Genomic DNA, 25,885 nt, shown 5'->3' with positions numbered 1-25,885 from the left:
ATCGTGTGTATTTTTTTCTTAAATGACTTGTTATCGACACGTGGTCGGGGAGTCGTATTAATACCTGACGTTGCACTCCGAACCTGCCGTGTACCTAACCAACACGCGAACGTATACTTTTGTCTTTTGTTGAGCGAGTGCTCCTCCCCACCCCCTTTTTCCTGTGTTACTCCGCTTTGGCGGAAGTAAGCCGTATCGCTGAGGCCTCATCCTTCCAATGGCGACTGCAAACAGGCTGAATAGAAAGCGGGAGCAACCGTGGAGGGGGCCAGAGCTGTGTAACTGAAATTAAATAAATATATCATATTCTCTGTAGCCATAAAGTTAGCGGAAAATTTGTTTCAACTCTCCAAATCACGGCCGTTTCAATGGCCAAAAATCGGAACATTTCGCTCCTTGAGTCGGGTAAGCCGTAGAAGTAAAGCCAGTTGAAAAGCTTAATATTACAACGGTGTCGCTCGTGTTATAATTGATATCCCATTTGCTTTTCCGGCTGTTAAATGTTCTCCCCGTTCATTTCAGAGCTCTATTACTTGATATCGCGTTTTCTCACAACGGGTCCATGTCGGAGAGCGGCTGAGGTGAGCTGGCGTGCTTTGACTCTCACACTGTTGTATTTCAAAATAGTTGGCTAGCCACTTGATAATGAGTTGAGTTGATGGAGACATTCTCATCTGAATCGTGTGTTTTTTAATCCTCTGCAGGTCCTTGCGAACGAGCTGGAGGAATATCAGGTATGTATCCCAGCTGTCTTTGCCTTTAACAGCTAACTAGCTGCTACCCGTTGGTGTTGACTGAGTCCGGGCATAAACTTGTTTCACTCAGTCGACTTTTAATACCCCGTTACTCCTTTGACATCACCCGGTTTTTTTTACTAGCTTGATGTGGAGCTGCTGGCGTTTTCTGTTCTGACTTCGCTTTACCAAACTCTCTTTTCGACAGCTCTTACCCGGGAGATTGGACTGGCTTGGAAATGAGCACCCGAGAACATATGAAGATGTGGTAAGCTTTAACTTCGTGTCTGTTGTTATGCACTATCGGCGGTTGTTATTGTCTTGTGACGGGGGAACGTGCGGCCACGCTCCGTGCTTGTTTACGGTCTTTGTTCTTTTTTCCTGCTGGGTTACTGTTGGAAATCGTCGACTTGTGGCTTTGCACAAGGTCAAAACTCGCTCTCAGTGGCTACATTTTTTACTGTGAACTGTTGTGTGGTGCAGAAAAAACGGCATTTAAACACTGAGTTTGATATTATTTAGCCCGACTGTTGTACCGCAGATAGGGTGGGTAGTTTGGCTTCTCTCTTGGTCGAGACGGCTTCACTGGCCAATCAGAAGCCGAGATGCGCTGTCTCTGCGTTAGTTCGCTTTCGAGATGCGCTGTGATTGGTCGATAAAAAGAAGCCACGCCTGTGAGAATAGGAGTTCAGAAACCTATCTTTCTCCCTGTTTGTCCATCTGTTTAACATACATTTACTATTTACTTTATTTACTGGTTATCAGAATTGCTGGCTATTCATTTTTAAATGGTTTTATAAGTGGTCTGTTTTCACTGTCATGTCCATACAATGATTTATTTTATGTTATTTGTTTGTTTGCTTGCACTGATAGGTTGCAGCCAACAGACATATTGCACCAAACCACTTGCTACAGATATGTAAGCAGATTGGACCACTTCTTGATAAAGAGGTGCCATCATGTGTCCCAGGTGTTCATTCTCTCCTGGGATCTGGAAAGCAGTCCATGCTTAGGACTGCAAAAGGTGAGCAGTCTTCAAGAACTTTTTGTATGTGGTGGACGTTACTCAGAAACATATTTAGATCCCATTATTATAAAGGTTTGGATGGTATACTGGTCTGTATGTACACCATAACTGACAGTGTCTGTGTCAAATAGTACTACTACTCGCAATCAGCAGACTCGTTCTGTGAACTTTTGGTGTTGATTTTCAGACTGTGACAGCGTGAGGTTTAAAGCTTCATCATATGCAGCCCTTCACCGGGGCAGACCACCAGAGAGGCCTTTGAACTGCAAGAAACCTCCACAGCTAGGTAGGCCTGACCTTCCTCTGTATACTTCTCATTGGTGTGAAGTGAAATGGATCAATGATATGCACACATTAATAACTGGCTCAGTGTAAGTTTAATACAGCTCGGGCTGCAACAATTCTTCGAGTAATTTGATAATAAAAAGTTCTTGACACAAATTGTTTGTTTCAATGCTTTGTTTAATACATTGGCTCTGTAGTGCACCATTGTCACCATGGAAATGCAAGCGTTCCACCGGCATTTGTGATGACAAATAGACATGAAATAGAAATATGTTTAGGAGCAGCGAATGAATACAGAGTCTGAAAACATTAAGCCCACACAGTCCCCAGTTTTAAACAAAAAACTGGTAAGAAAACAGCAGCAGTAATGATGATGCTGACATAGTTTAATGTGGAGTCGTTACCGAGACGCTGAGCTCAGGTAGAGTGAAAGAAAACGTGTTTCTAGCATCCAAAACAGCAGCGCTGTTCCTGTGATCAACATTAAATCCATTACTTGGAAAAAGTGAGCAGGACACTTTCCTAAAAGCATCTAAACAACAAACCCCGACTCGAAGAAAAGCAAACTGTAGCTGCTCCATTCGCCACTGTTTTACACAGCGAAAAATCTGCAATAATCCTCCAGAAGTTGTATTAAAATATGCAGATGAGCTGATAACTTAGTCTGATAGTGTGTTTAGATTTAAATTATACAGCTTGAGGCTGACGCTAGCTGCCCTATTTTATATTGAAGCGATACCTGCAGCAAACAGGGGTGAGTCTAAAGCGGGGCATGAGGTTTACTAGATCACATTAATTTCAAGTCTTTCGTAACATTTTTCAGATTGAAGGTGAAATAATATAAAATATTGTGTTCATAAATTGCTTTACAATTTAAAAATTAAAAAATGCAAGCTTTTTGTACGTGGGCCACTAAAACTCTGGATACTGAATAATAATATTTATTATTATTATTATTATTATTATTATTATTATTATTATAATAATAGAGTAACACCATCTGCATCTACACCATCATAACATCTGTTTTGAGCAGCTCAGAAACTTTCCATCAAAGCACAGTGCAAACTTCAGAATGCTGACATGCTCGCTTGTCTTCGTTGCAGCCACCACATTCTCCTTTAAAGGCTTACAGGCACAAACCCACTCTTCGCTTGACTTCACACGCAGAAACACACACATGCACAAAAACTCATAAACATGAAAACACAACAAATCTACCTCATATTTTTCAATTAAAGAATGTTTTCTTTAAAAAATTACATTTTAATATGGGACGTAAAAACAATCACAGGGTGTAGATTTTTGTTTTATGACGGATGTTGTGTGTAGTTAAACTTTAAATAATTGGTTTCATTTTTAGAAATTACAATGAGCAGTTTATTTTGAAAGACCTTATTATTGCCCATTAATAAGACTAAAGTATTTCTTATCTGATTACTCGATTAATTGATGATTACTTAATTACTAAAAATAATTGATTGCTGCAGCCCTAAATGCAGCATTTAATTTTCTTTTGCTTGACAGGCTTACGCCCTGCCAGATTGTTTGCCATGATGTAACGAGCTGTTAATCACAAGTCGCCATTTTTAAACGTTTAAGTGGAATTATCATTTTACTCATGCAATTCGGTGCATTTCTGATTATTCCTGTTTGATCCTGGAGCTGGGCCATCTATTTCTTTTATGCTGTCATAAACAACCTTGTAAATCCCATTCCTTCCTCAGGACAAACAACACACACATCAAAAATACTAGTGAAGTAACTCTTTACCAAGTTACATTTGTATAAATTGTAATCTAAAATCTGTCCTTAAATTTTTAAAGCTCTAAGACCTTAAAGCGAAAAAGAAGGGAAAAAAAACCCTTATGGAGGACTTCTTGTTTCTCATAGTTTGTTTCCCCTAGCAACATATAAAAACCAGATGGAGCAGATTTAAGAAAGGAAGTGATTTTGTTCTTGTTTACGAATCAGTTTTGAATTGGGAAATGGAGTTTAATTTCAAGCTGTGTTTGTGTAAATAAAGCCTATGAAACTGAAATGAAAAATGTAAAAAAGGAAAGGTGAAAGCTGGTGAGACAAACTGAAACCTGACTTTTATTTGGTGATGTATTTAAAGGCTTATATTTTCCTTTGTGTTCATCACCCTCTGCTTCTGCCTTACTGTATTTGTAGTTTATTTACAACTCTGTTTACTACTATTTTTCTGATTGCATGCTGCCAACAGTGAAGGTGCATCGAGGGAGAGAGCTGACCGGAGCGCAACGCTTCAGCTCCATCTGTCCTGTCAGCAACTATGAGCACATGCGTCTACATAGGCGGATCCTGGGGCATCTGTCTGCAGTGTACTGTATTGCATTTGATCGCACTGGTCTCAGGATCTTTACAGTAAGTTGGAGCTTGTCACTCTTCTCAGAATTAAACACCTACTTTATAAGAATAATAATCAGCGTTTTTCTGCATGAAAGAGCACTCAGATTGCACCCACTGTACATGCATTGTTAATATTAGTGTTAAGTTGCTTGTGCCCACCTTAACTGTGTACCGCATATTCTTCTTCTCATACAGGTATACTAAAGCATATGCTCTTGTTTTTGTTTTTAAGGGCTCAGATGACTGCTTGGTGAAGATTTGGTCTTCGTTTGATGGAAGGCTTCATTCAACGCTGCGAGGACACTCTGCAGAGATCACAGACTTGGCAGTTAACTATGAGAATACGCTAATTGCTGCAGGAAGCTGTGACAAAACCATCCGTGTGTGGTGCCTTCGTACCTGTGCCCCCGTAGCTGTGCTGCAGGGACACAGTGGATCCATTACCTCCCTTCAGGTAAAGGAGTTTCAGTCTTTATATTATGCTGTTTGTTTTAAACGTGGGTTCATCCAGTGCTTTATTTGAAGACAAAATCCTCAGGGAATCACGGTGTGACTGTATCTTTTGGTTTGGTGTGAGATTCTCTTGTTACGCTCTGTGACCTAAACGATTGTTGTCAGAAATAGACCGATTTATGGCTGTGTAGTCACGTCCTGGAACAGAAACTGCAGAGCGTAAGTTGCACCTGGATCGCTCTGGCAGTGCACCAGATTTTGTGCATCAACATTCGTTGCTAGTAGGTTTAGCCCATTCTTTTATCCTTTGTTTTTCTCTCACAGTACTTAATAATTTAAACAGTCCTTTCTCCATGGCCAGAATTTAACATAAGCACAAAATCCATTTTAGTTTCGTCCACCAACAGTTCAGTAAAGTTTATTCAAACAAGATGGCTGTATCTTCAGTGTTGCAAAATGCACTGCTGGCTTTAAATGTTCATTGAAGTTAAATATGAGCATGTGCATGCTTTTCTGATTTCATTAATTTCTTTAGATTTTTCTCATGTGTGAATGTTGTGTAGTGGCACTCTAAAATCACACAGTTGTAAATATTAGTGCTGGCCGATTCATGAAGAAAATGTTCTGGGTAAAACACCGGTCATGATCTTTACTTTTCTACAGTTCTCTTGCCACCTTCTTTCTCTATAAAAGCATTTATTATTTCAGTGAGTTAAGTTTACCTGCCATGCAACTGTTTTTAATGGCACAGAAACTCCCTGATTGACTGAAATGAAACGGTACAAGTTCTGGTTTTATGTGAAAGATATGTTCCCTCATGGTTCATTTGGTCTTCTCTTTACTTCAGCTCCTCTTCACCCCATAGCTATGTGTAGAAACAGTACTGCGTGATACTGGGAACGTATTTACTGTTTAGTCATTTTCCGTGCTCTGTCGCCTGTTTTTCCTTTCACTTAAAGATGTCCTGAAGCCAGTAAGAGCATTTCTGGTCCAGTCAGTCTGAAAATCATTGTTGGTGCACACCAGAAAATAAAATTTAACCTCGTCCTTCTTAACCGTTGGCTCAAGATCAAGATTTTGTCTTGGCCAGTACAGGGGGAGAAAAGGTTAATATTCACCTTTCTCTGTGAAATGCAGGTTTCGGTCTACATAGACTGACTCACTGGCTGGAGTGGGGTCTGATGGGTGGTTTTTCTTGTGGTTTCAGTTTTCACCGTTTGCCAAGGGCTCCAAACGTTACATGCTGTCCACTGGAACTGATGCTACTGTCTGCTTCTGGCAGTGGGATGCCAACAGCATAAACTTTAGGTGAGTGCTGTATGTTAACTCGTTACCCCTTGAAAGCCTCCCAGGAGTAACCCTCATAGCTCCGCTCTGAACCGAGAGGTTTCTGTAATATTTCAGGCCTGTTTCTAGAACAAAATGACTGGGTGTGCGTCAGACAGTAGTGAGGGTGGTCTCTGCGGCTGCTCTTTGGAAAAACACGGAAACTATATTAATGGTTGTCAAACCACATGCTTATTGAACACTGGATAGAGCATATCACAACTGCCACAAGACGAGAGGCAGGGCACACCCTGGATGGTCGCCAGCCTCTCAGGGCTAAGAGATGTTAATCTGAGTGCGAATGGGTAATTTAGAATCACCAATTAACCTCAAAATGTTGGTGGCAAATATTCTGTCAAAGCATTCATCCCAAATCAGATGCGTTGATGAAATGCTGTTGAACACAGTTCAGCTGGAGCAGTAAACTAAGACTGCTAAAGAAGAAAAAAATAAAACCGAGGCACAAACAACGCTAAGCTGTGCAACGCCTTGTACATAGGAGTGGGAATAATGATCCATTAGAAATTATTATTCTAATGGAAATTAGCAGTAGGGCCTAAGGCGTAACTGGAAAACAAGTCACATTGGGCTTAAAAGGTTTTTAACTCCCAGTGTTGGCTGCTGGTGTATTGCCATTACGTCATCCTTTATACTGGCGTCTGCCTTGTCTTAAAGAAGCTCAGATAGAAAGCATATAAATAAGAAAATTTGTTTCTTTGATTATTTCTTTTTAACAATGCTTCTTGGCAATAAATCTTATACCACTGGGAACGTTGATTATTTCCTTTTAAGTGGTGCACATTTTTGGGTTGAACAGCAGAGTTGAGTAGGTGGGTTGCGCTCATGAATAACTTGTCAGATGTTTTCTGCCAGTGCTAAACAGCTTATTCTTGTTTTGAACTTCTGGTAACACAGGTGCTGCCAATCAGGTGTCTGATTGGCAGCACCTGTGAGCAGGGACCCTGCTACAGCAGTCGGTTGGTGTCTGCTCCAGACATGCTACATTTCACTAATCTGGAAACTTCAAGCTGGTGTTCCACAAACCAAGATGCAGCATTATTTGGAGTACCTAGTACCATCTCCAAGTTGAAGGGCAATTTACATATAATGGGTGATGTCAGAGAACATGTGGAGGAATGTTGTGTTCAGCGATGAATTGAGATTCTGCCTGCGGCAGGTGGATCGTTTGTGGGGTCAAAGTGTGGAGAGGATGTGGAGAATGCAATTGCTGATTGCAGCAACGATAGGTTAACAGCTTTTGGTGAAGGCAGTGTGATGATGTGGGGCGGCATCTCCCTCACCGGGGCTTGTCATCATTGGAGGCAATCTCGGTGCAGATAAGATAAGTTTCTGCATGCAGCGGCAATCCCACATCTGCGCTTTTTAGGACCAAACTATCCTCCAAGGTGATGCTCGCCCCACACATTGGAATTTATTGCAGACTAACAGAATTTTTGAGTAGAGAGGATGGAGGTCCTGACCTCAACCCCACTGAAGATTTTTGGTATCATTTTGGGTGTGCTGTTCATACCAGAGTGACCAACACAACCACACTGGTTGATGTGCAACAATTGCTGGTTGAAGAATGAGATCCCACAGCAGTGTGTGACCAAGTTGGTGATTAGTATGAGAAAGTGGTGCCAGGTTGTTGTACCTGTCACCTTCCACATGCTACAGGGGTCCCTGTTTGTTAAATAAATAAATAGTTAAATTTCCAATATATCTTGTTTCTTCAGACTTCAATCATGTAATACAGTAAACAACACCAAACAATAGTCAACAGCAGAATAAGCTGTTTGGCCTTGATGCTCAACCCACAAATGCAACATTAAAGGGGAAATAAGCAGGCTTTCCAGTGGTGTAAGATTTATGAGAAGAAGCATTGTTACAACAAAGATATTACCCACCACACACAGATCTCCTTCTGTTTTTGTGCTAAGTTTAGTTGTATTCTAAACCTTGAACGCCTGTTTAACTGATATGCAAGTATGTTGTTGTCTCTTATCTGACCAAAACAATGGCAGCGTGACCTCCGACCCGGCTGTAATCTCGTCTGTCATCCAAAATGTTGAGATGCTGGTTGGTTTAGATGTAAGTTTGACTGTCAGTTTATGTTGAAGGACAGGGCAAAAGGTAGACATGAAATATAAAAACGAAAACATCATTTCTTTAGCGTCTGCTCCGAATTCAGTCACGTGTTCTATTTTGGATGAAATCAGTGATGTTTTCTTCTCTACTTCCAGCGATCGACCGCACAAATTTACAGAGCGGCCAAGGCCAGGTGTTCAGACCGTGTGCTCCTCATTCAGTCCAGGTAACCAGACATTTTCATGTTGAGTCCCTTTTCCTGCCATTTCTCCACTGTCTCCTCCACCATCCTGTAAACAAAGTCTAGAGCCAAAGCAATCAATAAAGAGCTGCTAGTTTTTAATGACCTCTGTGCTACTTCATGTGTCTAACTAAAGAATTATTTAGTTATTTTATTGTTGTAATTTTAATGGTTGTCTGGAACAGGTCTCTTGTGAATGAGACATTGAGTCTCCATGGGACTACCTGTATAAATAAAGGTTAAATAAAATAAATCAAGTCCAACACGCCATTTCACGTTACCAACTTTTTTCCAGGTGGGATGTTTTTAGCAACAGGAAGTACTGATGATGTCATCCGAATATATTACTTGGGAAGTGGGAGCCCAGAAAAGATATCAGAGCTCCATGAGCACACGGTAAGCATCATCTGAAGAGCAAAACTTTATCCTTACAAAGGTTTTATTGGCAGAACTTTGAGCTGCAAATGCAAAATTGATGTAAGAATTTGTTGTTCTTCTCCTTTTGATCCTGATGATCCTTTTACATGTCTCTGGTTTCTAGGACAAAGTTGATAGCATCCAATTTTGCCACTCAGGTGAAAGGTATTATAAAAGCTCATTCTATTATTATTTAAAAATTATATCAAGTATTGCAGTATTCAGAGTACACATTTAACTGAGTGGGATGGTGTGTAAAGTGATGGTGCCTGGTGTTTGTCGCTCTCCCGTGCCAGGTTTGTGAGTGGAAGTCGAGATGGAACAGCACGGATCTGGAAGCTCCACCAGCGGCAGCAGTGGAGGTGCATCCTGCTGAACATGTCTGCCACTATTCCAGGGTGAGTCTTTGCTCTTGTGAACCAGCGCGGACGAAAGTGGGTCTTATCTTGGTGAAGATGCCTTCTTGATTTTGGTTCTGTAATAGCACAGAATGAGCTAGATTCTCATTTGGAATAAAAAGTGCCCGATTTGCTGAGCGAAAAGGAAGCGTTTGCTGCCTAAGCTGCTCGGAGGAGCTGTCGGAGCATGTCCAAGTAAACCAGGTGCTGACGGCAGCTGAGGAAACCGTTTGCTCAAATACTTATTTGTTCAGTTGTCGGCTTGTATTGGCTCGGTCATCTGTTTGGAAAGCAAGTCGCCAACAAAGGTTTTCTTTATGTATATAATTATACATACCACTGAAAGAACTTGTTTGCTGAGGGGTAATACTGATTGATGTATTTTTTTGTAATTACAGGGTTGTTTTATGAATAAGTTTGTCTGGTTCAGTTGTATTGTGTCCCCAGGATTAGGCTTTGTGTTGTCTTAGGTTGTGTATAGCTTCACTTCCTTACTATAGGCTAGTTATTCCTGGAGAGTAACCAGTGGAAATGGAGGACAGATCTTATGCGTTTGTTTTTATCTGCCAGTTAACGCATGTTCAGTATCAAACTGGGGAGGCTTTCAAACATTCAGGCTGTGTTTCGCTGTACATATGTATATAATTTAAAGCACAGTTCTTGTACTGGCAAAAAATTAGCTGCGTAAAATCAAAGTCTGCCTAAAAGAAGCCACTTTTCAACACTTTCAGGCGCCTATTTATGGATTTATTTTAAAGCGTTAAAATGAACTTTTAATTTCAGCAGTCACTAGAAGAAAGAAAGCTGCATGCATTGAATTACCAGTAAATGCAGAATGTGGGTTGGCATTGTTTTATTAAAATAAGCAAGGACTTACCTGAATGAGACTCATACCTCTAGGTATACATGGTGTTCTCGGTTTGCCAGCAGAGCATTCCTCTGGACAGTTTGTTCTGTGCTAAACTAGGTCTGCTTCCAAAATTCAGTCTCTATTCTGTAGCTCATGCAGAATTTATATGTATATGAAAACATGAGCATATATTTAAATGTACAGCTCCTGTTTACCAAGGTGTTCCGATGCCGTGTAAAATGTAAATAAAGACAGAATTCAGGGATTTTCAATGATAGCTTGTAGCTCCACATGCTAAGTGTGCAAGTTCCCTGTGCCGTGTACTCTCCTTTAGTGTCATGAGCGCTGGGGTCAGAGCTCTGCTTTGCGTGTTTGGTTTTTATCTTGCACTTGCAAATGCAGCAACAAACCTGTGTGCACTGATGACATTTCTCAGAAGTGTTCCCTCATTCCTTCTGTACACAGGATCTCCGGATTCTCTGAATCTTCTAACGATAGCTGAATAAATCCTCTAGTGTTTCTCATCATAAAACTGCAGTGTGTTAATTTTAAATCAAACCGTTTGCCCACATAATGGTGAGGCATAACACTACTTAATTCTGCAAAATTAACTCATCACACTTTCTTTTTTTTTCCAGGCTTTTGTTGCCTCTGTCAATAACGGTTGTTTTCAGTTTAAAAACTCAATGTGATGTTTGTGCTATTTTCAGTTAAATTTGGGGGTTGGGGGGCGGTCAAATGATTTCCAGGTAATTGCATTCATCTCAAACACATTTGCTTAACAAGTGAAGGCTCCCCAGCTTCAATTCCGAGAGGAGACACAAATCCCTTTGGTGTTGTGCCGGGAAGGGCATCCGGAGTAAAGTCTGCCAAATCAAACATGCGGAGCTACCCGCTGTGGCAACCCCGTGTGAATAAGGGAGCAGCTGAAAGTAGCATATTTATATTCATCTTTTTTTCTTTTTTTTTAAATATCTCTGCATGTGTTTTCCAAATATCTTTTAAAAAACATTCTGTTTATCATCCAGCCTTTTTGTCTTGGAAATGACTACAAACCTCTCATGTGCCAAAGCCTGCCTTTCACAAGAATTTAGTGATAATAATCTGGTACTTTGTGTTAGAATTAAAATCTGGATTTCTGTGATTACAGTGTCATCACGAGATGTGCCAAAGGGACTTTATAGATTTGTTTCCATATTACTTTTTTAGTATTATGTATAATTTGTTATTTGATGTTCGTTTGTTATTTTTCTCTCTCAGTGTTGAGCCAATGAGTGAAGAGGAAAGCTACTTCAAACCCAAAGTCACCATGGTAGCGTGGGATCGCCATGACAATACAGTCATCACGGCTGTTAACAACCATCTCCTCAAAGTGTGGAACTCCTACACAGGACAGCTGCTACATATCCTTAAAGTAATTGTGCTGCGTTCTGCTGCAGAACTCATATTAATACTGACTATGATGTAACTGCCACAGATTCTCATTTTAAACCAGAGATCAACTCGAGTGTGCTTGTTTTTCAGGGCCACGAGGCAGAGGTGTTTGTCCTCGAACCTCACCCTTTTGACCCCAGGATCATCCTGTCTGCTGGCCACGATGGGAACGTGTTCATATGGGACCTGCTGCGAGGCACAAACACACAGCATTACTTCAACATGGTACGCTGACACAGCACTGCCTGAAGTTGGCTTTTATAGGATGGTGCACAGCCGAAAGTTGTTAACCCCGGCGGGATGGAGCAATAACATGATGTGCTCAGAGTGTGATTCATTCGCTATAACACTTAATTGTGAGGGACTGAAGGAACAGTGTAGTTGTTTTGGCCAAGGTGCATCTCTGCACACAGCAAGAGGCAAGTGAGCCAGATTCTTTCCCCCTTTACATCCTATAACAGCGGGAGAGCACTGACTCATACATGTGACAACGAATGATCTATGACTGCTGGGCAGATGTGGTTATAATGTTTGTATTCTGATGGACACTAAATTAGGGCAGTAGCATGATTATGATTAAAAGCAGTGCGCATAAAGTTAACCGTGAAAGCAGGATTTCTTCTATTTGGATACATTTTTTTTTTTTTTTTTTTTTTTTTTTTTTTTGTGGTATTTTCTGTGCAAAGTGAGAGAAGGAAATACAACATCATTAGTCTTTCCCAGTTACTGTGAGGGAAGGATTTGTGCTGTTGTTAAAAATTCTCATTTTCTGACAAGTTTCCTCTATTTTGTGGTTTTTCATCCAGATTGAAGGCCAGGGTCACGGAGCTGTTTTTGACTGCAAATTCACTCCCGATGGTCAGCGTTTCGCCTGCACGGACTCCCATGGCCATCTGCTCATCTTTGGCTTCGGCAGTTCCAAGCCGTATGAAAAGGCAAGAAGAACTGTTGCATTTTGGAGATCGAGAAAATGGTTGAAATTTTACGTTTTGTGAGCAAAGTGAAGACATTTACTTATTTCCTGCTTCTCCTGGTCTCCACGCAGCTTCCAGATCAGGTGTTCTTCCACACAGACTACAGACCGCTGATCCGGGATGCCAACGGCTTTGTGCTGGACGAACAGACACAGCAGGCTCCCCATCTTATGCCACCACCGTTTTTAGTGGATGTGGATGGAAACCCTCACCCCCCACGGTAGACGTCACCTTGTTTTCATTATGCAGCATTACAGTCTTCGTTTATTGCCCAAAAGTTCAGATGTTTGAATGTTAAATCAGAGGTTCTGATTGCCTGAGAGCAGAATGACAAAGTTAAAATGGTTTTCCCTCGACTATCTTTGAATTCGACATTTTTCCTTGATTTTTAGGTACCAGCGACTTGTCCCAGGGCGGGAGAACATTGCTGCAGAGCACCTGGTACCTCAGCTGGGATATGTAGCCACCAGTAAGACCATAATTCTGCTGCAATTAGTCCATTACCTTAATGGAAGATTATATACTTTTAAATGTCACAGACCCATTTTCACTGTTTTATTGTCCCGATTTAAGACCATCTGAACTGTATTTACAGCTAAACATATCAAGCTTGATGGTGTTTGACATGTATCACATCTTCAGGTGATGGTGAGGTGGTAGAGCAGGTCATCAGCCAGCAGACTGCAGAACCCGAGGAGGTTGCGGTCAGACGCAGCAGCCTTCTGGACGAGGCCATCCGACAGCTTCAAGAGCAACAAGACAGACAGAACCAGCCTGAGACAGGAGCAGTACCCGAAGGGCCAGCCGAGGCCCAAGGCCCAGTGTTGGCTCCAGCACCAAGCACACCGCGAAGAGGTATCAGTACACCATCACTGCTGCACTGGATTGGTTTTAGTAGACCTTAGAATTTCTCAGAATATCCAGAAAAGACTTAAAGGATTTACTGACAGCGAGTATTTTTCACTTCAGTGTCCGTGAACGACCGAGCAGATGTGCAGTCACCCCCTAATGTGGGTCTTCGCCGCAGTGGACAAGTGGAGGGCGTACGACAGATGCACCAGAACGCTCCTCGCAGCCAGATGGCCACTGAGAGAGATCTGCAGGCCTGGAGACGCAGGGTGGTGGTACCCGAACTTCCACACAGCAGCTACAGGTACAATATGTGCCAAGATGTGTCATTGTTTATGGGAAAGATTTTTATAGTTTATAAATAAATGGAAACCAATTTTAAAAGATTCGAATCGATTGCAGATGTAGTGAATATTGTTGATTATCTAATAACAACGACGTGTGGGACGTTTTGATGTAGAGTGAAGAGTCACTTCTTGTAGTAGGTATGTTAGCTGTAGGTCAGATGGGCAGGTTAAAGATTAGTATAGTTTAACAACAGGTAAACCAGGGAAAGGTAAGGGCAGATAACGAGCATCTCAGAAATGGCAATTCCTGTAGGTTTTTCAATCCCAGTAGTATTTTTTGCTAATCAACTGTATAAACGGGGACAGCATGATGGGGCTTGCAGCTTACTGGGCTTAAAAAGATTTGGTGCCACGGCCTCCTTACAAGACACCACAGGGCACCTTCAGATATCCTGAGTGGATCGTATCTGTTTTGCTTCATGCTGGGTAAAGATGTTCATAATGTTCTGGCTATGCAGATTTATTCAGTAGATTCCAATATGTAATTTGGGTCAATAATGAAAAAAATACATTTTTGTGTTAATCAGGTCTGTCGATTCCGAAAACCTAACAGGTTTACTCAGTCCTTTGGTCTGAAATATATAGATTGTTTGTGTGCTAACGAAGGGCCAGTTCGTTGTGGGAAGCACTGGGAATGACATGAACAGAGTGTCATGTCTAAACTTGGTCATCAGTGAGGTTTTCTAGCATTTTTCTGGGTGCTTATTTTGACGTGAATTATATTTTTCAGGGACCAGGAGGACGTTCGAGTAGCCAGAGGAGACGAGGAGGTGGTTCAGTACAATGTAAAGAAGAGGCGCATTATGTACAGCAGCTGTCGAGTAGGTTTCCTGTTTTTCCACCCAGTGAAGATGGTTTTAAATTTTCACAGCATTTAGTAAACTTTTACCAATTTGCAAGGGAATGCTGCAGTTTAAAAAAAAAAAAAAAAAAAAAAAAAAAAAAAGATTGCTAAAGGATCGAAGAACAAAAGGCACGCTACATGTCGAGTGTCCTTTTGAAACGGTTAACTAAGTGATGAAAGTTGTTTGGTTTTTCATATCTATTTTAGTACAGCTTTATTTTCACCGATGCTGAATCATTCCCATCTGTCCCCCCAGGATGATTCAGACGATGAGCCTTCCACCACGAAGCGAGCGCACAGCCGTGGAGATGCACTGGAATACATCGACGAATCGTGTGAAGAGGGAGAGGAGACGGCAAGTTCGGAGATGCACTCAGAGGTGATGCACTCTCCTCTTGATGAAAGCGCTCTTTACAAGTCCCCCCCCCCCTTAATTGTGTGTAATTTTTTTTTTTTTTTCATCTCTCCAGGACAATGAGCTGGATGGTAGTGACCTGGATTCCTCCAATGATGAGGAAGAGTGGAAAACTGACAGCTCAAGGTGAATATACTTTATAGATCAGGGTCAAAGGGCATCATTTTCCCCATCAGTCACTTTTCAGAGAAACAGGCTTACCCTGGTAACCAAACATTTCCTGTATCAAAAAAATATCTAGAGTAGCAATATTTGTGTAATTAAGTGTGTAGCTTTTTGTGGTAATCACACCTGCTTTTGATTGGACAGCCATACATCCAGCGAATACTCTGACTGGACGGCAGACGCTGGTATAAATCTGCAGCCCTCAACTCCACTGTCATCACGGAAACGAGTAAGGCGCAGACTCAGCAGCTCTGAAGAGGAGGAGGAAGAGAACGAGGAAGAGGAGGAAAAGCAGCAAAGTGATGAGGAGGAAAGACCTAAAAAGAAAGGCAAAGAGAAGGCAAAGAAAGCAAAGAACAAGTTTCCTCGGGTAAGGTTACTTAATCCTCATTTATCTTTTTCTCTTTGTGAATCTGATTAATAACTGCTTAGACAGAATGACGAGTGTGAAATATTTGAAAATATTTCATATTAACTTGTTTAATGTTTTACATGTTGGTGCTTCAATCAGCGTCCAAAGCCCAGACCATCCATTAACAGGGAAGTGTCCAATGAGTTCAGACCATCACCGTGGATCACTGATGTCATTCCCAGGAAGTCTCCTTTTGTTCCCCAAATGGGTGATGAGGTAAGAGGGTCATCAGCCTAATGCCTAATTGGAAAAGAAAAATCATACTCTCTCATTTATGAGATTGCAGTAGCTGACATTTCTGCTTAGTGCTGTTTATTTGAACAATTCTGCAATAAATTTGTTTAAGCTTTAACCCTGGATAAGGTCGAATGCCTTCATCACCACAAAACAACCAGTCAAGTTTATTTTTAAACTTTTTTTTTATCAACAAACCAATACTTGTACTTAGTAAGTATACTTCATTTTATTGCAGCAATATTTAATAGTAAGCACACAGTGTGGAAGGAAATGAAGACTGTTTGGGGCATGAAATGTATAGTGGCTCAATTAAATGTAGTCTTGGGTTTTGGCTGAACACCATAAATAGGTCTTCTAGCCTAAAAGTACAAGATTGCGATTTGGTCTGGCAGAGCTAAATCCTTCAAGGTTTTTTGTCTTTTGGGGGTTTTGGGGTTTTTTTTCTCCCTTAAATTAAAAGGACAAGTACATGTACTTCTTGTGGTTTTAGTTGGCAGCCTTATACTTGTAGTCATAGTTGTAAAATCAAGAAATGATGCTCATGTCAACCCAGAGGAGTAGACTGAGGGAGGTTCAACCCAGCCAGGCTTTGTGTAAGCTGGCTCCACAAAACCTTAACCCCTACCCTGATACGACCGTCATCATTCTCTTCTTTTTTTTCTTTTTTTTTTTTTTTTGTGTGTACCCTCTCATGTAAAGGATGTTGCACATGTCACATGACTCTCGTGGACAGAGTGATCCTATGGAGTGCCACCTGCTCCGATCGGGAACGTCATCAGATGATGATAATACAATGGTGCTTAAAATCTAGACTCAAGTCTAAAATATAACAATAAAATGCAACACTGTTGCAAATAAGACAAGATTAATGCTACAGAAAATTGTTATTTTGGTCATTTATGGCCCGAGAACGGTTAAATAAGCATTTTGATTTAGTTAATTATTTCATTGCAGATTGTGCTCTCAGTACTGCTGCTTATTTCTAATGTAAAAAGCAGTGTAAAAGATACTTTCCTGCTTTATTCCATACTTGGAATTAAGTATAAAGCAAGTATACATTTTCTGCATCACCAAGCGCATACAGGCACTTTCCAGAGACAGTGTCATGCACTGCTTTAACTTTAACGTTGGTAAGGTTCAGCTTAACAAGTGGCAAAGTTGCACCCCCTGAAAACATGATTGCATGAGACACATGTAACACTTGCACAAAATGCTGAATGTAGCAAAAATGATACAAATGAAGTCATCTATCCAAATCGATTTAATTTAAGTTTTCTTTCTAATTTCTTTATTTAGCAGTTATTTCATATTCAGGCTGTACAGGGTTTATACACCTATGTACAAACATTCCCTCTAACCATCTGCACGATTTGTGTCTTTCAGGTGATCTACTTTCGGCAGGGACACGAGGCCTACGTTGAAGCTGTAAGTCGGAGTGAGCTGTACGATATCAATTTAGAAAAGCAGCCCTGGAAGAGAATGGAGCTCCGGGTAAGACGAGGAACAAACAAAATAAAGATCATAAAAATTTTCCAGTAGATGATGAGTTCGGAGGAATAGATAAAATGCTAATTCCTGCTAAAGTTCTCCAGTCTGCATGTGTCAGTTACCATTTTCAGTGGTAATATGTAACTGCAGATTAAATAGGAATCCTGCTGTGTGTTTTTGTAGGACCAAGAGTTTGTGAAGATCACTGGAATCAAATATGAAGTTTGCCCGCCAACACTTTGCTGCCTGAAGCTGACGCTCATTGACCACGGCACCGGCAAAATCACAGACAAGTCATTTTCTATCAAGTAAGCAGCTCGGCCCATTGGTTACATTCCTCTCTACGATAAAGCACATCAAGTGTCTGTGCTCTTCATAATCACATTACCACCCGCTCGTTGGGTCAGTATTTGAATTTGACACATCATGAAGGAAAAGAAAATGTGTGAAATGTAAAAATACTGTCCACATAATTTTGATGATCCTGGTCTTTTTTGGAAAGGCTTTTCTTACTGTAGTATTTGTTAGTGTTTCCAGCATCAGCTTCACCACCAAGTCTTGAAGGGATTTTTGTACCTTCTTGTCAAAGTGACAGCTTTTCCTCTTTCTTGTGTCCCTGCAGATATCACGACATGCCAGATGTGATTGATTTCTTGGTGCTGAGGCAGTGTTATGATGAGGCGCTTCGAAGAAACTGGCAACCAAGTAAGCAAAGCCAAAACTGCCTGTTAGAAAAGTCCTCTGCTGATCTGTTTGAGTTCTGCAGGGATATATAGACAGACTAAGAAGTTTGAGAAGATTTATTCCAGTTTGATATTGCTGGTTGTTGTTTTTCTTTCTTTCCCTGCATTGCTATTTTGGTGATGAGAGAGGGGGAAAGGTGTTGTTGTTCACATACATGCTGTTTCCAATGATTCATCCATACAGTCACCCTCACAGATGGGTGCCAGGCTTCTTTCTCTTTTTTTTCCCCTCAAACACCTGAGTTTAATCGTATTCTCCTTGTCACAGACGACAGGTTTCGCTCGGTGATAGATGATGCCTGGTGGTTTGGGACCATCATCTGCCAGGAGCCCTACCAGCCGGAGTACCCAGACAGTCTCTTCCAGTGCTTCAAAGTCAAGTAAGAAACACACACTTTGTGGGGACAAAGTAAAATTCTTCAGATATTTTAACTATCAAAAGCAAAAGCTGGATATTGTAGATGCTGCCAGACAGCAGTGAGTGATGTGAAATTTCTAAGGGGCTATACTGGGGTTGATTGAGACGGCATCAGAGGTGATGAGGCATAAATAAATCTATATAAATCTTCCTATAGTATTCAGTGGTTCAGCCGGGCTTTGTCCAGCATTGTTTGGTAACAGCCTTCTTGTGTTTCTACCAGGTGGGATAATGGTGAAACTGAGAAACTCAGTCCTTGGGATGTGGAACCTATTCAGGATGATGGTACTAAAGGCTGTTTACTAGCTTACTGTGGTTTAGTAATGGAGTACATTTCGCAGAGTTTGGTTAATAGGCGTCAGGGTGTATTGAAAGGGTTTGTCTTTGTTGTGCAGCCCCACAGCCGGACACAGAGGGAGGTGGTATACCTGTGACTGCAGAGGAGATGAGGGAGCTGATGTACAAGCCTCTGCCAGGCGAGTGGGGTGAGAGGAGTAGGGATGAGGAGTGTGAACGACTCATCGCTAGCATCGATCAGCTCATCACTGTCGGTGTGTATGCATAAATGGATGTTTTTTTTTAATCTTCCAGTTTGTTTGATTTCACCCACGTATTCTCTCCTTCATGTTTACTGACATGTTGTCGTCGTTGTCATTTGCTCACATCTGCCTGATCCTTACACTCGTTCTTTCCGTGTTTGTGCCACAGAGATTGCAGCTCCATTCTCTGGTCCCGTGGACTTGGTCCAGTATCCCAGCTACTGCACCGTGATTGCCTATCCCACAGATCTGGGCACCATCAGACTGCGGCTCATTAACAGATTCTACAGGTCAGTTTCTACCAATCTTCTCCTCAACTTTTGGCCCAGATTTGTCCTTAAAACGTGTTCATGAAATGCAAAGAAGTGAGAAGTGGTGCGTAATGTTTCGTTTCATTTGCTCCGCTTTGGTAATCCACAGACGCCTCTCAGCATTAATTTGGGATGCCAGGTATATTGCACATAACGCCCGCACTTTCAATGAGCCAAGGAGCAAGATTGCCCACTCTGCAAAAATCATCACCAACGTCCTCCAGAAATTTGTCAAGTATGTGTTTCTGGACTTGTTTGTTCGTAGACCTCGTGATGATGCACGAACTGTAAGCGCAGAATTTCTAATTGTATTTCTTGCTGACACATTTTCTCACTTTCTCAGTAATCCAAGCTGCACAGATATCATGGAGATCTACAATGAAGTGGAAGAAATGGATGATGACGATGAGGTAAGTCTGAACCATTTAACAACTAGTCTTTGTAGTTGGTGGGTTTGTTTTTGTTTTTTCATGTACTGCTGCAAAAAAGTTTGTTAAAAGTAAATAATTTTTAAAAGAAATTCAAAAGAATCTTTTAAAAATTCAACCAAAAGTTGGTATGACTGTCCTTTGCAATTAAAACACCAGAACTCGCACCCTGAGTTTAATTTCAAGTAAAACTGTACTTAGTGTTTTTATAATATGAGCACTCGAAGCACTTCTTGCTACAAGTCTCATTTATCCAATAATGTTTTTTTTCTGTACCTATGAACCTATTTTAACATTTGCACACTCCAAAAAACTAGGATTTGGTATTTTTGCTAAAGATATTTTGACATGCAGACCAGAGTATTTAGGGAACCCGCTCTACCTCCTGAGCCACAGCCAGCCCACTCTGTTTTCGTGCGGTTTATTCATACAGATACAAACACTGTTGTGCACACCAAAACATACCGAGACCCTCTGTAGGAGGTGATCTTGATGCAGTTCCAGGTTGTGATGGTTGTGAGGTTGTGATGGAGTCTGTTTGACCCTACTAACTGGTGTATACTGGAAATAAATGGCTTCCCATAAGCTTTGCATCCTAAGATAAAGCAGAGTAGCAGATGTGCAGGGGACAGTTTTGCCTGACACATAGGAGTGCAGCACCTTCTCTCTGTATTTCCATTTATTACTCCCACCCTAGATGTATCTGGCCAATAAGCAGACTCGGTCATCTCGTGTGGTTTGTAGTGATGCAGTTTGATTCACTTGGCGTTTTAACTGTATGAAAAGAAATTAAATCACAGGAGGAAGTGTGATTCATGAACTCATCAGCTGATTCAGACCAGCGTAAACAAACTGTAGATGTGAAAAACGCCTTGAGGCACAAGGTGTCTGGCAGCTATCAGAGTATGTGATCCCTGTGTAACGTGTCTGATCCTAAACAGTGTTCCTCGTGACTCTGGCTGGAAGTTTGAGGTTGTCATTCAAGGGAATTTCGAAGGCTTCCCCAATGAAAAGGAATCTAAAACAACAAACATGCTGGAAGCAACTCGCTTGTAGCACATCTGCCAGCTGTTCGCTTGTGGAAATTTCAGGATCTGGTTGCCTAGGTGATCCTGTAATGCATTTACCTAACAGGTCATATGTCAATCAGCAGTATCCTTCACTCTCACTGGTAGTCTCTTCAGTCGTGCAACTGAAGGTTTATCACTAGTGGTTATTTGAGCTGTAGTCGCTTCCATTCCTGTGATCGTGGTGAACGTCGCTGTGAATCTGTGATCCCGTTGTGTGAAAATGTAATTGTCATTGCAGTTGTTTGATTAAAGGTCACAGTCAAATAATTCAAATGTGATTGCTGACTACAGGAAGAAGACACTGAAGCGCCAGGAACATCTGCTGGACACAGACTGCGTCAGGTAGATGCATAGGATGGGTGATCGGCATACCTGTAAAAACTGTTTGACATTTCAAGATTACAAAAAAAACAAAAAGGACAAGGGGATGATGAAACACTCTTTACATTCATTTTAATAAAAACTAACAAAAGGGGGGGATTTGTTAGGTTGTGCCTCATGTCATTGAGTTGTTTCTCCCTGATATTTGCAGCGCTCTGTAGAAGTGCTGCCAGACAGAGATGCCTGGAAGGAACAGTGCAAGAGTCTGCTCAACTACATATTGGAGTGTGAGGACTCGGAGCCGTTCAGGCAACCTGTGGATCCTCAGAACTATCCAGTATGTTATCACGGCACACTACAGGCCACGCTATGAGCAGATGCTGTTTTCAGTTGTGCGTTGAAGTCCCTTTGTTTTGTGCTTGCCCAGGACTACCACAACATCATTGACACACCCATGGACTTTGGCACGGTGAAAAGGACCCTGGAGGAAGATCGCTATGAAAACCCCACAGAGCTGTGCAAAGACACACGCTTAATATTTGCCAATGCTAAAGCTTACACACCCAACAAACGCTCCAAGGTAGGGAGGGGATGTTCACATTCTCTGAGCTTATTAGTGATTTTACATTTTGGCTCGCCCGCTCAATCTTCTTTTGCTCTGTTTTCAGATTTACAGCATGACCTTACGGCTCTCTGCCTTCTTTGAGGAGCGAATCAGAACAATCATATCAGAGTACAAAACCGCTGTCAAAAGCAGCAATAGGCTCCGCCGCAGTCAGAGGTTTCGCAAGAAGATACTGCAGCAACAGCAGGACCACCCCGACACCAGGTCTGAGTGCTGCAGCTCGCCTGAGACGTTTCACTTTTCATTTGCACGTTATCGGTCTGATTTGAAGAGTTTCTTTCCCCCTTTTTTTTTCCCCCCCAGTCAAAAGAAGGCTGCAGTCAAAACTCAGGAAAAAGTGGAGTCCGTGTCAGTGACCAAAACTACCTCAGCCAAAGTGTCTGTTCCTGAGAGAGCCAGGAGGAGTCGAAGCAGCAGCTCAGGTCACAGCTCCTCAGAGGACGACTCCGGCTCTAAAGGTGCTTCATCAACATCAGGTACAGATATCAGAGCACCCCAGAGGTCATTTGTTACCATCACAATGGATTTTGAGCCATGATGATGATATTTGGATTTAACATTTTTGGATGTTTTTTTTATTTTTCCCCAAAGAGTTTCTTCTGGTTTTAAGACCACAAAGAGGATCATTTTGATCCCTTGGCATTTTAAAAATAAAATAAAACCCCATCTCTTATTTTAGGGCTTTGATAAAATGTGTTTATTCATCATATTCTTGGTGTTTGTTTAATTAAAGGAGTAAATTAAATATACAATTTTTTTTTAAAGAATTTTGATGTTTGTGGGATAAAAGGGGGGGGCGGGGAATTTTATGACCACTAGATGTTACAGTCGCTGATACGGGACTGTAACATCTAGTCTTTTTTACTGAAACTGCCGAGGACGTTAATTAGACCCCATAGAAACATTTGATTTACGTTAATGAAAAACATTGTTTTCCACACATTTTGATATGAGGGCTGTTGTAACATAAGAGATGGCGTCGTTGCCTTTGCTGCTGTTGCTGCAGGATGGGTCGGGCTTTGAGAGTGTTTAGTTTTTGTGATCAGCACAGCAACACCATCCACTGCAGGATAAAACTATACTTTGTGATGGTCCTCAACACGCCATGCTAGCATGACTCACTTCCACCCCTAAGTGTTGGTCATCGATGCACCTTGAGACAAGTATTGTGCAATGATGCAATATAAAACTGGGCCTAGTCTAGTGCCCTTTTCTTTAATTTTAAATGCACTGTTACTACTACTACTACTACTACTACTATAATAAACTAAGGAAATTCTTATTTATTTGTTTAAATCTCAGAGTCTGACAGTGAGAGCGAGGTGAGTGACTCGGAGGAGGAGAATCATCAACGTAGACATAAAGCAAAAGTAACAAGAAGGAACCGTGCGAAGCAGAGGAAAAAAGGTTAGGACTGAAGTATTTATCCATAAATGTTTCACTCTTATATTTTATTTGTTTATTGAAAATTACATTACAATTGTGCCCCTTGGGGCGACTGTTGTTGTGATTAGATGCTACATAAACAAAATGTAATTGAATAAAATATCCTTGGATATATTGTTGCTAGTTGCTGAGAGCGACAGTGAAGAAGAGGAAGAAGATGAGGAAGAGGAGGAGGAATTTGACAGTGAGGGTGAAGAGGGAGAGGATGGAGAGGCGTCGTCCACTTCAGATCGTCGCTATCCCAGCAGGAGTACACGGCGGACCAGAAACAGCGCTGCTGGGGACAAAAAACGTGCAGGTAACACGAGTTCACTGCCTTCAGCCTCCGACCCCGTGAGATACAAAAACCCAGCGCCAAGTGTGCTCACGGACCTTTGTGAACGGCTTGTTTTCAGAGTGCAGAGCGGAGATGAACGGTCACAGCAGCAGGTCGTCTCGCAGGGAGAGGCGTCCCCGCTGCGACTCTGACAGGGCCACGTCTCAAGGCTCCGACAGGGAGGAAGTGACAGTTCGCGGGTCGCTAAAAAGAAAGACTGCTCGGGCAGCTGTGAATAAGATGAAGCTCCTTGAAGCGTCTGATGAAGACTACCAGGAGGAGGAGGAGAAGCCGAGGAGGAGCAGCAGCCGCCTTCGCCACACTGTCCGGGTCAGCAAACGCACGGCGGTGCTCAAGAGCAGCTCAGAATCAGACGAAGAGTCAGCAGCAGGTATTAATTACTCTTTAAAAGTCTGTGAATATTATTCAGACAAAGATTTTTACTCAGTTATGTTCTCTTCCTTCATCTTTTAGCTTCCCAAAATACAAAAGGAATCAGGAAGTGAGTTTAAGGATGAGGAGGATGGCAATGACAGCGATACCTCATCGTTCTCCCAGAGTAAGCAGAATGGAAACACAAAGAACTCCAAACAAGCTGCCAAGAAAAATGGTGAGAAGTGTCCTCATCAGTCACATTTTTTAGACTGTGCTAATGCTGCCGTGGAAGTTGCCCTAAACAGCTCGATGCTTTATTCCTTCCCGACAGGTACTTTGTCCCGTGTGAATGGACACAGTGCAAAACATCACACGCCCAAGAGCAACTCTGAGCAGGAGGAAACTCCCGGAGAGAGCTCTGGAGAAGCGGAGGAGGAGGAACAGCAGCCACCTCTGTCTCAGAAACCGTCAAGGAGCACGGCAGCCGCCCCAGTGAGAAAAAGTAGGAGTACAAGCGAGGAGGAAGAGGAGACGAAAGACATCCGCCCCCTCAGCACACGACACAAACCTCCTGTAAGCTCAGACAAAGAGGACAAACGGCCACACCAAAATGGAAGAAATGTGGAGGAAGCAGTTCACAAAGACCCGAAGAAAAAAAGCAAAGTTTCTCCGTCAAAAAGCCAAGACAAACAAAAATCTGCCTCAACTCATAAACTGGATGGTGCGGAATCAGATGAACTCTGTGATTCTCCAAAGAGATCCAGCCCACGCAAGAAAAGGCTGAAAAAAGGCGACGAGCAGGACGCGGAAAGCAAACGCTCCAGCGACGAGTCCGACTTTGAAACGAGGACGAAAAGGCTGACGAGGAACAGGAGCATATGCAAACGGCCTCGTGGAGACTCCTCAGCTTCGCAGAGCTCGGAGCAAGAGTACAAACCGAAGAGGAAGTCGAGGAGGAAACGCTCCACTGGCTCCTCGGACCAGGAGTCGGATAATTCGGAAAATGCGCCGAAAAGGCGGCTGAGCCTCCGAGCCCTGCCGAAAAAGAAATACATCAGTGACAACTCATTCTCTGAGGAAGACTCTGCTTCTGCGAAGCCGGGCAGGCAGAGAACTGGCAACAGAACAGTGAGAGAATCTAGAGAAGACGGTTATAACACAAGAGTGTCTAACAGGACTTCCCAGAGTGAAACCAGGAATTGTGTGTCTTCCAAGAGAAAATGTATTTACACCTCAGACTCTGATGACGGGGATGAGGACAGAGAGAAAGAGCCAGTATCCAAGAGCAACAAAAACAGCAAGTCAGGCCCCTCAAAGTGCGCCAAAAAGGACGCCAAGCGCGGTAACGGCAATGAGCAGGACACCTCTTCCCACTCTGATTCTAGTGAGGAGGAAGAGGAGAAGGAAGAGGAGGATGAGGAACATCTTGGCCGTTCGACAAGGGGAAAGGAAAGCGCGAGGCAGCCCAAACGCAAACGAAAAGAAAGCTACAGCAGCAGCAAACACAGCTCGGACTCAGAAAGCGAGCAGTCGTCTTCAGCCTCTGAAAACTCTTTTGCCAGCTCAGGGTCCCACAGCAGTCCAAAGAGAAGCCGCACACGGTCGGGGATCGGCGAAAGGACTGCCAGTCGCCAGCTTAGGCAGCGCCGCCAGAGGTCCGCCTCGGAAGAGGAGGACAGCGACGAGTCGTACAGCAAACCGCGGAGGAAGACGCGGGTGAACACCCGAAACCGTGGGAAACGGACGGTTAAGTACAACGACAGCGAATGAAGGACGTAGCTGCTGGAGGTTACAGGCTTTAGAGGGAAGACGAAGCCGGACGTTAACTGGAGAGCTTAAGACACTTGATTGGCCACCTTACGGTAGTAGCACTGGAGTCCTCGAGAGAAAAATGCTGTGAATCTTTCATTCAGGGATATTTATATTTTCTATGAAA

At 42.3% G+C, this 25,885-nt stretch overlaps 1 protein-coding gene across 2 annotated transcripts; it reads left to right on the top strand.

Moving 5' to 3' along the window:
• Positions 1 to 24,310, top strand: brwd1 (bromodomain and WD repeat domain containing 1). 2 transcript variants are annotated; one of them, XM_040008736.1, is made up of 44 exons: positions 1 to 405; positions 523 to 581; positions 705 to 734; positions 943 to 1,002; positions 1,608 to 1,758; positions 1,949 to 2,047; positions 4,274 to 4,434; positions 4,652 to 4,873; positions 6,080 to 6,180; positions 8,442 to 8,512; positions 8,823 to 8,923; positions 9,069 to 9,109; positions 9,241 to 9,342; positions 11,453 to 11,606; positions 11,717 to 11,851; positions 12,433 to 12,561; positions 12,672 to 12,820; positions 12,993 to 13,069; positions 13,243 to 13,455; positions 13,570 to 13,753; positions 14,527 to 14,617; positions 14,897 to 15,019; positions 15,111 to 15,181; positions 15,365 to 15,590; positions 15,732 to 15,848; positions 17,253 to 17,360; positions 17,541 to 17,665; positions 17,980 to 18,062; positions 18,369 to 18,480; positions 18,742 to 18,803; positions 18,914 to 19,069; positions 19,227 to 19,347; positions 19,478 to 19,603; positions 19,712 to 19,778; positions 21,158 to 21,208; positions 21,399 to 21,524; positions 21,615 to 21,767; positions 21,856 to 22,016; positions 22,116 to 22,288; positions 23,115 to 23,219; positions 23,383 to 23,556; positions 23,654 to 23,965; positions 24,049 to 24,184; positions 24,281 to 24,310. In XM_040008736.1, the coding sequence occupies exons 1-43, from the start codon at positions 369 to 371 to the stop codon at positions 24,078 to 24,080; spliced, it is 5,151 nt and encodes a 1,716-aa protein (XP_039864670.1). In that variant the 5' UTR covers positions 1 to 368; the 3' UTR covers positions 24,081 to 24,184; positions 24,281 to 24,310. The 2 variants fall into 2 exon arrangements, with proteins under 2 accessions (XP_039864670.1, XP_039864669.1); XM_040008735.1 differs by having other exon boundaries at positions 23,109 to 23,219.
• Positions 24,311 to 25,885: the final 1,575 nt, after the last annotated feature.

Source organism: Simochromis diagramma, unplaced genomic scaffold, assembly GCF_900408965.1.
Source record: "Simochromis diagramma unplaced genomic scaffold, fSimDia1.1 OVJJ01000344.1, whole genome shotgun sequence".
In the NCBI taxonomy this organism is placed as follows: Eukaryota; Metazoa; Chordata; class Actinopteri; order Cichliformes; family Cichlidae; genus Simochromis; species Simochromis diagramma.
This window is presented reverse-complemented; position numbering and strand designations above follow the sequence as displayed.